General features: G+C 44.4%; 1 protein-coding gene across 1 annotated transcript in view; it reads left to right on the forward strand.

Moving 5' to 3' along the window:
* Positions 1 to 12,500, forward strand: part of cpne4a (copine IVa) — an 85,305-nt gene that overhangs the window by 12,211 nt on the left and 60,594 nt on the right. Inside the window, exon 2 of the mRNA XM_078251737.1 lies at positions 8,483 to 8,662. Within this exon, the coding sequence (XP_078107863.1) occupies positions 8,483 to 8,662 (180 nt within the window). The remainder of the gene's footprint in view (positions 1 to 8,482; positions 8,663 to 12,500) is intronic.

Genomic DNA, 12,500 nt, shown 5'->3' on the forward strand with positions numbered 1-12,500 from the left:
CACATTGTACTACGTCAATATCCCATTGTACACTATCAGTGCATGCTAGCAAGCGAGGCACGCCAGACAGTACGTCAACACACATGGAACGACGACTAACGTTCGGGAATACTTGCTTAACATATGCTGTTGTCTCATACATTTACCGAAACTATACTGACATTAAACATACACACGTGATAGACACAGAGCGATATTACTTCCAATGCATGGACGTGACTAGCTGAGTTTACGGCTAGCCACGTTAGCCTCAGTACGCAGAAACTCACGGTCGAAAAAAGAAACATTAACAAAAATGTTAATACGCAAAATACAGTACGATCGTTACAGTGCATGGGAATAATATAACACATGAGATACACTGAGGTTATCAACTTAAACATCACTTTACATCACTTAAACATTTACTTTTGGAAAACTGATATACTGGGTGGAGTACTTTGTACACTGAACCTACCCGATCAAAAGTATACAGCTTCTCTGATCAGGTAGGGAAGTAACGCGAGACTACACGCAGCAGATCTGCAGTACACCATATGGCCAAGGGTGGCTCCATTCACAACTATTAATTAAGGCTGTTTTATTTTGGGAAAATCATATATAACAATACACTACATTTTTAAACCCCTAACCCTAACCCTAACCCCTAACAGCAACACAGAGAGTTAACGTTAGCTAACGTTGGTGAACGCCCTAACAAAACTAATCTCCGTGATGCTAAATATGTCTTTCAGCTGTGTTAAATATCTAACGTTAGCAATAGATCATATTAAACAGGAGCGGCCGAAATGGGTTTCCTCAGGAGGGTAGCTGGCGTCTCCCTTAGAGATAGGGTGAGAAGCTCAGTTATCCGTGAGGAGCTCGGAGTAGAGACGCTGCTCCTTCACGTCGAAAGGAGCCAGTTGAGGTGGTTCGGGCATCTGGTAAGGATGCCCCCTGGACGCCTCCCTAGGGAGGTGTTCCAGGCACGTCCAGCTGGGAGGAGGCCTCGGGGAAGACCCAGGACTAGGTGGAGGGACGTCCAGCTGGGAGGAGGCCTCGGGGAAGACCCAGGACTAGGTGGAGGGATTATATCTCTAACCTGGCCTGGGAACGCCTCGGGATCCACCAGTCAGAGCTGGTTAATGTGGCCCGGGAAAGGGAAGGACTAGGTGGAGGGACGTCCAGCTGGGAGGAGGCCTCGGGGAAGACCCAGGACTAGGTGGAGGGACGTCCCAGCTGGGAGGAGGCCTCGGGGGAAGACCCAGGACTAGGTGGAGGGACGTCCAGCTGGGAGGAGGCCTCGGGGAAGACCCAGGACTAGGTGGAGGGACGTCCAGCTGGGAGGAGGCCTGGGGAAGACCCAGGACTAGGTGGAGGGACGTCCAGCTGGGAAGAGGCCTTGGGGAAGACCCAGGACTAGGTGGAGGGACGTCCAGCTGGGAGGAGGCCTCGGGGGAAGACCCAGGACTAAGTGGAGGGACGTCCAGCTGGGAGGAGGCCTTGGGGAAGACCCAGGACTAGGTGGAGGGACGTCCAGCTGGGAGGAGGCCTCGGGGGAAGACCCAGGACTAGGTGGAGGGACGTCCAGCTGGGAGGAGGCCTCGGGGAAGACCCAGGACTAGGTGGAGGGACGTCCAGCTGGGAGGAGGCCTCGGGGGAAGACCCAGGACTAGGTGGAGGGACGTCCCAGCTGGGAGGAGGCCTCGGGGAAGACCCAGGACTAGGTGGAGGGACGTCCAACTGGGAGGAGGCCTCGGGGAAGACCCAGGACTAGGTGGAGGGACGTCCAGCTGGGAGGAGGCCTCGGGGAAGACCCAGGACTAGGTGGAGGGACGTCCAGCTGGGAGGAGGCCTCGGGGAAGACCCAGGACTAGGTGGAGGGACGTCCAGCTGGGAGGAGGCCTCGGGGAAGACCCAGGACTAGGTGGAGGGACGTCCAGCTGGGAGGAGGCCTCAGGGGAGACCCAGGACTAGGTGGAGGGATTATATCTCTAACCTGGCCTGGGAACGCCTCGGGATCCCCCAGTCGGAGCTGCTACCCCCGCGACCCGACCCCGGATAAGCGGATGAAGATGGATGGATGGATATTAAACAGGTCGAAACGAGGCCCCTTTAGGAGACAGGAAGTGTGGACTGTTTGATACCATCTTTACTATAGAGGATCTTTGCTTTTAAGTCAACTTCCAGTGATCCAGGCTGTTGTCATGAACCGTTCGTTCATGTAGCTATGAAAACTAATTTCATACGATATCATATCAGTTGGTGTGCAAACATTTTCGTACGATATCGTACGAACCCGTTCATGAGAATGCGCAACACATTCTCACTCCCATCGCGTAAAACACTGCCGTTTGGTCAGGTGCCTTTGGCGTTTTTTGTTGACGCTAAAAGTCTACTTTAGCGTCAGATGTAAATGCGGTTTATCTAAACGCGCTGGGTCGGGACTATTGCCGTCACTTTTGACGCAGTTAGGTTAAGGAAAAGGTCGTGGGTGGGCTTATAAAAGGTACGTTTCCATGGCACGCAGGACAAGAATGGGACGGTTGGGTTTGGGAAATGTGACACGCTGGACACAATCCCCGGTCTCCTGGGTGAAAGTCCTGTGTTGTTTGACCCATGCACCCCCTACCCTCCTTATGCGTTTTTTCGGACTCTCATACTACTCGCTACTTAGTGCTACGTCATCTTCAAACGCTGTGTAGCTGCAGCTCTGCCCGGTGCGTTCTACACACACGCTGAAGGGGGATTTTTACGTCGTATCTGAGGCTGACAGCCCCTGCCCAAACATCCGTATTTGGGCAATCCGAGTTTGGAGTGAGAACGGGCTGGAATGCGTTGAGTGATGAGCACGGCAGCCCTTTGTTCGTATTCATTTCCATATTATAATTAGAATAAAAACATGATCTATGTAGGGCCCATGGCATGACATTTTCACTTATGAGGTTTTTTAACATTAATATCAGTTCCCCCAGCCTGCCTATGGCCCCCCATTGGCTAGAAATAGTGATAGGTGTAAACCGAGCCCTGGGTATCCTGCTCTGCCTTTGAGAAAATGAAAGCTCAGATGGGCCAATCTGGAATCTTCCCTTTATGACGTCATAAGGGGAAAGGTTACCACTAAGGTCTATATAAAAGAGACTTCAGATACAGTATTAGGGGACCACTAAGGTCTATATAAAAGAGACTTCAGATACAGTATTAGGGGACCACTAAGGTCTATATAAAAGAGACTTCAGATACAGTATTAGGGGACCACTAAGGTCTATATAAAAGAGACTTCAGATACAGTATTAGGGGACCACTAAGGTCTATATAAAGAGACTTCAGATACAGTATTAGGGGACCACTAAGGTCTATATAAAGAGATTTCAGATACAGAATTAGGGGACCACTAAGGTCTATATAAAGAGTCTTCAGATACAGTATTAGGGGACCACTAAGGTCTATATAAAGAGACTTCAGATACAGTATTAGGGGACCACTAAGGTCTATATAAAAGAGACTTCAGATACAGTATTAGGGGACCACTAAGGTCTATATAAAAGAGACTTCAGATACAGTATTAGGGGACCACTAAGGCCTATATAAAAGAGACTTCAGATACAGTATTAGGGGACCACTAAGGTCTATATAAAGAGACTTCAGATACAGTATTAGGGGACCACTAAGGCCTATATAAAAGAGACTTCAGATACAGTATTAGGGGACCACTAAGGTCTATATAAAGCATCCAAAGAGCACCATGTCATGGGACCTTTAATGGACCGTTTTCCCTGGCTGCTGGATTGAAACATTGTGGATATAAAGCATTAATAAGTGCTGCTTTAAGAACAAAACTTCCTGATGTCATTACGTTGGAGATGTGTTTGTCAGTTCTGCTCTTCGTCTGCCAGCAAACAGGAAGTTTTTGGGCATTTTCGGCCTTTATTTTATAGAACAGCTGAAGACTTGAAAGGGGAGAGAGAGGGGGAATGACATGCAGCAAAGGGCCGCAGGTCGGCACCAACCTGCGGCCGCTGCGTCAAGGAGTACATCTCTATATATGGGTGCTCGCTCTACCAACTGAGCTACACAGGCGCCAACATTTCACGACTTTTTATGCCGTTTTTGCTGCTTTTTTCGACTTTCTTGTCGCCTTTTTCTACTTTACACAGGTATGGACTGTTGTGGATGAATGGAACGTGCAATAACAGTTTACATTTCAGGTGCAGTGATGAGCACGGCAGCCCTTGGTGCACGCTCATATTCCATGTTGTAATTAGAATAAAAACATGAACTTAATGGATAGATTGTTGGGAAATGTGTTGACAAAAAAAGGTCAGTTTAATGGACGTTTTCCCCTAGCTGCAGGATTGAAACAAACATTGATAAGTGCTGCTTTTGAATTCAGATGAAGATCTAATTGAACAAAACTTCCTGATGTCATTCTGTCGGAGATGTGTTTGTCAGTTCTGCTCTCCGTCTGTCAGCAAAAAGGAAGTGAACACACAGGTGTTATCCTGAGAAGAGGAAACCCTGAACGTGTTGTTGACAGGGGAGCGTGCCTATGTTCCCACAGCCCTATGTTCCCACAGCCCTATGTTCCCACAGCCCTACGTTCCCACAGCCCAATGTTCCCACAGCTCTATGTTCCCACAGCCCTATGTTCCCACAGCTCTATGTCCCACAGCCCAATGTTCCCACAGCTCTATGTTCTCACAGCCCTACGTTCCCACAGCCCAATGTTCCCACAGCTCTATGTTCCCACAGCTCTATGTTCCCACAGCCCTATGTTCCCACAGCCCTATGTCCCACAGCCCAATGTTCCCACAGCCCTATGTTCCCACAGCTCTATGTTCCCACAGCCCTACGTTCCCACAGCCCTATGTTCCCACAGCCCTATGTTCCCACAGCCCAATGGTCCCAGCCCAATGTTCTCACAGCCCTATGTTCCCACAGCCCTATGTTCCCACAGCCCTATGTTCTCACAGCCCTATGTTCCCACAGCCCTACGTTCCCACAGCCCTATGTCTCACAGCCCAATGTTCCCACAGCTCTATGTTCCCACAGCCCAATGGTTCCACAGCTCTATGTTCCGACATTTCTAAGATTTATTTTTCAAAATTAAACATTAATATATGTTCCCACATTTCCTTTTTCACAAATGTGTATCAGATTTTATCCCTAACCCTAACCTTAAAAACATTTTGTGGGAGGATAGGGCTTAAATTGAAGGGAAATGTAGGAACACAAGACGTCATTTTGAAAATGTCCTAGAAATGTGGGAACATTGGGCTGTGGGAACATAGGGCTGTGGGAACTAACAGGCCATGGGGACACATAGAGCTGTGAGAACGGAGGCTGTGGGGACATCAGGATGCTGTGAGACATAGGGCTGTAGAGGGATGGACTATAGACAGAGCTATGAGGGACTGACTAGGCTATGGGAACCTGCAGGGACCAGTGATGTACATAGGCTGTGGGGCTGTGAGCTGTGGTAGCTATAGAGCTGTGAGAACATAGGGCTGACCACGTTGACAGACAGTGTGCAGGTTTCCCAGCAGAAGAATCAAACAGCGTTCCCTCTGATCTGTTAAACGAGCTGTTGTTGTTGTTGTTGTTTGAGTGCATGGACAGCAGGAAGCCGCTCCCTACAGACTCGTTAAAAAGTGAAGTTCAGACTGACCTGGACTCTGCAGAGGCGGAGCGGCTGATTGTCTGCAGAGTCCGCCTCGCAGGTCGTGATCCGGCGAAACAATTCTCAGGAGTGAAAACATCTTTCACACGGCTGCTGAAGGCTGGAAACCAAAAGGAAAGAGAAAACCACAACAGGATGTAGACGGCAGAGATAATTACAGGCGGAAAACAGAAAGTTGGTACTAATAATCAGGGCCACGCCGAAACAGCGTGACGCCAAAAACGTGACGCTTTGTCACTTATTCTGATGTTTTCGAAGCATTTTTCAACATTTTTGGCGCTTCTTCAGACTATTATGTTGCTTCTTTTGACGTTTGAGGCATTTTTTCAATGGTTTTGACTCTTTCTCCGGCTTTTTTCTAAGTTGTTATTGCTTTTTTTGCACACAAACACTAACTAAATAGTATAAAAAACTGAGTAAGTGTTGAGTTAATGTCGAGTAAGACGCCCAGTGGTGTCAACAGGATGCTGGACATCTTTTCACTGATTCAGACAAACTCTTAACGGTCTAATTAAAGCACGTTTAATGAACCGTTGTCGAGGATCTCCAGCTTGAACGCCATCTGTTAGCCGACGCTGCTGGACGGCCGTGTGAGTGCACGCAGCTCGCTCAGCGTTTCAGACCCGTCTGCACATGGCACACTTCTGCCAGGACTTGGAGGGATCTCGTGTCCTCATCATGTGCCAGACACACAAACAATATGGCATTCATTGTTTGTAGGTTTTGAGTCAAGAGACTCCACTGGCTCCAAAAAGAAGTCCGTTTCTCAGAGGTGGACAGATATTCTACTTAAGTAGTGTTACTTTGATGAACTGTTACTTAAGTTCAAGTAAAATCCTACTTTGAGATTTCCTCCTTGGGTATTGAATGACAAGGCATCTTTTCAAAACTTGATACTACGGAGTCATTTCGGTCGGTGCCTATAAAGTATTGAATCTGGTACCAAGCCCTACTGGTCACCCTTATCCTGTGAATTGGGTCCAATTTTAAGTTTTCAAGGCAGTTTAGGGAAACTCTAGGGCCGCTGGCAGTCCAAATGAGTAAAGAAAAGGTGAAGGGACTATTGAGAGTATCCTCAGCAGTGCCATCACAGCGTGGTTTGGTAACTGCGCCGCTGCAGAACGAAAGGCCCTGCAGCGGATTGTGAGGACGGCTGAAAACATCACTGGGGCCTCTCTTCCCTCCCTCTCTGACATGTACAACACCCACTGTCTAAGCCATAAGCGTCGTTAAGGACACAACACACCCGTCCCATGAAGTCTTGTCCCTTACTGCCATCAGGTAGAAGGAACCGCAGTATAGCTGCCCGCACCTCCAGAATGGGGAAGAGCTTTTTCCCTCAAGCAGTCAGACTGTTGCACAACAAAACATGATGCAAATTTTTCACACTGAACTGCAATGCACTCCTGCACTTTTCTTTTCTGCTGCTAAATTCTATATATACAACCTTCACCTCACTGTGAACCTGACTTATAACGATCAGTGCTCTGTTACAAGTCTACTTATGCCCTGTCTTTGGTTGTCTGTTGTCTGTCCTGTCCCTTGTCTGTCTTAAATGCTCTACTTTAAGTAGTATTTGCACTATATGTATAGTCTATAATGTGTGTGCTCTAAATGTAGCCTGTCTCGAATGTCGTTTTTACATATTTAAAATGTGTAACACCACTTGATCCATCCAAAAAAAGAAAACTTGTAATACAAAAAAATATTCTCTTAATGTAAATAATGGCCTGGGGAAGTTTCATGGAGATATCTGTTAGTTCATATATGGAGTGTCTCTACTTAAAGCTACAGTGCGTAGTTTCTGTCGCCCCCATGAGGAATTCTGAGTAATGACGACTAAACTGTCGGCGTGGCCACATGATACAAGCCTTCTGATCACGCCCCCCCCCCCCCCCCCCTCCTCCATGCAGTTCTCAATACTTTCCACCACTTGGATCTCAGATTTTAGCTGTTCTTGTCTCTTCTTTTTTCAGTTTTTGCCGATTCTTGCTACTTTTTTTTGTGTTTATTCTGACGTTTTTTTGGGGCTTTTTTTGCACGTTTTTTTGCACGTTTTTCTGGAGGCTTTTCTTTACTCCTTGTGACTGCTCGCACCCTTAGTGTTTGCCTAAACTGCCTCTGCTGCGGGCTAGCTCTGGAAGAGACTTTTAATGACACTAGATCAGTTTAAAGAGTTTGTTCGTGTGGGCACTTTGGACTTTATCGTCCCCACGGGGGAAATTCTTCGTCACAAACACCGTACGTTATGGACAGCACGCTTCCAGACAAACTAAAGCACAAACATGACAGAATGGAAGGCAGGACAGTAACACAGACAAAGTGGGAGTGATTAATCTGGGTCAGAGTTGTGGTAGTCCGTTACAGACATAGGTTACAATCCCCCCAATAATCAATGTTTTTGTCGGTTTTTCTGACATTTTTTCGTTGTTTTTTTGAGGTTTTTGTTGCCTTTTTTGATTTGTTTTTCCAAAGTTTTTGTCAATTATAAGGTTTTGGGCGCAGCACGCAAGCCATTTGGACAACACCTAAGCCGAATGACCGTAAAATCAATGTCGGCACGCAAACTACAAGACTGTTCTTAGCTCTAACGTAAATATAAATAGCAAACCTAGCTTTTTGAGTGTTATTTTTTATCTGCTCTGGCTTTTCCAATGTTTTAGACACAGATATGGTGATAATAACAGTCAAGAATTATATGAAATTGCACGTTTGCATACATTTTCTTGAGGGTGGAAACCCCTAAACCACCCAACAAAAACGTGCACCTAAACCTGTCTATGTGTGTGTGTGTGTGTGTGTGTGTGTGTGTGTGTGTTGCAGGTGGACCGGACGGAGGTGATTCGCAGCTGTGTGAACCCCACCTACTCCAAAGTCTTCACGCTGGACTTTTATTTTGAAGAGGTGCAGCGTCTGCGCCTGGAACTCTACGACGTTAACAGCAGCCACAACGGCCTGAAGGAGGCCGACTTCCTGGGCTCGCTGGAGTGCACGCTGGGACAGGTGAGACACCTGGACACACTTTACTAACCCTAACCTTTGCCTAACCTTCGCCTAACCTTCATCGAACATCACGCTCCATTATTAAAGAGTCCAACATGTCTCGTATACTGTTCACATCCGGTTCCTCTTGAGAAATAATAACTTTTTCTCCTGAAACATAACGTTTTGTTGACTGATTTACACATTTGTTTCTTGAACTATTACGACTTTTTTTTATATTATATATATTTATATATATTTTTTTAATAATACGGGTTTTTTTCCCCCTTGAGATATAAATACTTTTTTCTATAAATGTAACAATTGTTTCGTGAAAATTACGATTTCTTTTTGTGAAATATTAAGGCTTTTTTTTCCTCTTGAAATATTAGGACTTTATCTTGAAATATTACAACTTTGTCCTAGTACACAGCCACTTTGATTTAGGGTTGGAGCTTTATCAGTGATCCACAGAGTGCAAAAGAACATTTTTTTAGTTTTCTATTAGGAATATCAGCAGGAATCTCATCCATCAGCTCCAGCAAGCGAGTCCTGAAAGATCTTATCATGCTGAGAAATGATCCAAAACTGCTGGACTGCTCGGCGAAAATATCGATTTTAGCATAAAAACCTTGAGAGGCATTATCACATCCTCAAGGCAGCAGAAAGCAGGAATATTAATGTGAAAACATCCTCCTGATAATACAAACACACTAAGCTGTCTGCTGATAGAAATGAATCCCTGAAGCTGTCGCGCAACGCGCAACGCACAGTTCTTCTGCCTGCCGCACCAAACGTGTTCTCAAGTCTGCTGAAGTTTGGTTGAAATGCAAATAATTGTGTCTCAAAAACAAAACAAAAAACCCCCTGATTTATATATTTATTTAAATAAGAAACAGATAACACTAAATAAAAGAAGACTCTTCCTGAATCTAAAGAAGTCGGAGCTTAGTTGGACTAATTAACGAGCTAATTTAGTATTCAGATTTATATTTCTGCACCAGTTCAAGGATGTGCTGTTGTTGTAGAGAGAAGCAGAACTACGATTACCTCAGAGATCTGTGGCTGTCCTCTATGACAATACTTCATACATGTATACTTTACATACACATACATCTATACTTCACTTGCACATACATATATACTACACTTGCACGTACATATATACTACACTTGCACGTACATATATACTTCACTTGCACGTACATATATACTACACTTGCACGTACATATATCCTTCACTTGCACGTACATATATACTACACTTGCACGTACATATATCCTTCACTTGCACGTACATATATACTTCATGTACATATATCCTTCACTTGCACGTACATATATACTACACTTGCACGTACATATATACTACACTTGCACGTACATATATACTACACTTGCACGTACATATATACTACACTTGCGTACATATATCCTTCACTTGCACATACATATATACTACACTTGCACGTACATATATACTACACTTGCACGTACATATATACTTCATGTACATATATCCTTCACTTGCACGTACATATATACTACACTTGCACGTACATATATACTACACTTGCAAGTACATATATACTACACTTGCACGTACATATATCCTTCACTTGCACGTACATATATCCTTCACTTGCACGTACATATATCCTTCACTTGCACGTACGTATATACTACACTTACACGTACGTATATACTACAGTTGCACGTACGTATATCCTTCACTTGCACGTACATATATCCTTCACTTGCACGTGCATATATCCTTCACTTGCACGTGCATATATCCTTCACTTGCACGTGCATATATCCTTCACTTGCACGTACATATATCCTTCACTTGCACGTGCATATATACTACACTTGCGCGTCACGTATATACTACGCACGCGTACGTATATCCTTCACTTGCACGTACATATATCCTTCACTTGCACGTACATATATCCTACACTTGCACGTGCATATATACTACACTTGCACGTGCATATATACTACACTTGCACGTACATATATCCTTCACTTGCACGTACATATATACTACACTTGCACGTACGTATATCCTTCACTTGCACGTATATATATCCTTCACTTGCACGTATATATATACTACACTTGCAAGTACATATATACTACACTTGCACGTACGTATATCCTTCACTTGCACGTACATATATACTACACTTGCACGTACATATATCCTTCACTTGCACGTACATATATACTACACTTGCACGTACATATATACTACACTTGCACGTACATATATACTACACTTGCACGTACATATATACTACACTTGCACGTACATATATCCTTCACTTGCACTTGCACGTACATATATACTACACTTGCACGTACATATATACTACACTTGCACATACATATATCCTTCACTTGCACTTGCACGTACATATATACTACACTTGCACGTACATATATACTACACTTGCACATACATATATCCTTCACTTGCGCATACATTAAAGGTCCAATATGTAATACTGCCAGCTAGTGTTTAAAATAGTTACCGCATTACAAATTCAAAATACTGGAGCGAGGTGTCTCCCCCCCCCTCCTGCCCAGATTAGAAGTTCACGTTGGTCGCCCGGCAGAGACCGCAGCATCCAGCAGTGTTAGACGGCGGTGTAGCTAACGTTAGATGCTGTCATAAAAGCCCGTGCTCACGCGGCGCTCTGTACCCGACTGACAAGCACACTTTTTCAGCTTAGAGTGACAGTAGGAACCGCTAAAAACCCGACAACCTCGTCGTCCTCTCCACACGCCAGGATAGGAACTACTAAAAATAAAACCTTGCCGTCCTATTCCACACGCCAGGATAGGAACTACTAAAAATAAAACCTTGCCGTCCTATTCCACACGCCAGGATAGGAACTACTAAAAATAAAACCTTGCCGTCCTATTCCACACGCCAGGGATAGGAACTACTAAAAATAAAACCTTGCCGTCCTATTCCACACGCCAGGATAGGAACTACTAAAAATAAAACCTTGCCGTCCTATTCCACACGCCAGGATAGGAACTACTAAAAATAAAACCTTGCCGTCCTATTCCACACGCCAGGATAGGAACTACTAAAAATAAAACCTTGCCGTCCTATTCCACCCGACTAAACACACTTCATTGGCTTAGAATCACGGCAACAATTGCTAAAAACATTGCAAACTCACGGTCCTCTAGTCCTGACCAAGGGCGTTTACTTAATGTATGAATGTAACTAAGTACTATGTACTCCAGTACTGTACTTCAGTACCAGATGTTGAGGTACTTGTACTTTACTTGAGTCTTTTCTCTTCATGCCACTTTCTACTTCTACTCCGCTACATTTCAGAGAGAAATATTGTACTTTTTACTCCACTACATTCATCTTACAGCTTTAGTTACTAGTTACTTTAGTTACTCCACTACATTCATCTGTTCCAGATTTAGTTACTAGTTACTTTAGTTACTCCGCTACATTCATCTGTTCCAGCTTTAGTTACTAGTTACTTTAGTTACTAGTTACATTAGTTACTCCGCTACATTAATCTGTTCCAGCTTTAGTTACTAGTTACTTTAGTTACTAGTTACTTTAGTTACTCCGCTACATTCATCTGTTCCAGCTTTAGTTACTAGTTACTTTAGTTACTAGTTACTTTAGTTACTACGCTACATTCATCTGTTCCAGCTTTAGTTACTAGTTACTTTAGTTACTAGTTACTTTAGTTACTCCACTACATTCATCTGTTCGAGCTTTAGTTACTAGTTACTTTAGTTACTAGTTACTTTAGTTACTCCACTACATTCATCTGTTCCAGCTTTAGTTACTAGTTACATTAGTTACTCCGCT

This window comes from Sander vitreus, chromosome 6 (assembly GCF_031162955.1).
Source record: "Sander vitreus isolate 19-12246 chromosome 6, sanVit1, whole genome shotgun sequence".
NCBI classification, from domain to species: domain Eukaryota; kingdom Metazoa; phylum Chordata; class Actinopteri; order Perciformes; family Percidae; genus Sander; species Sander vitreus.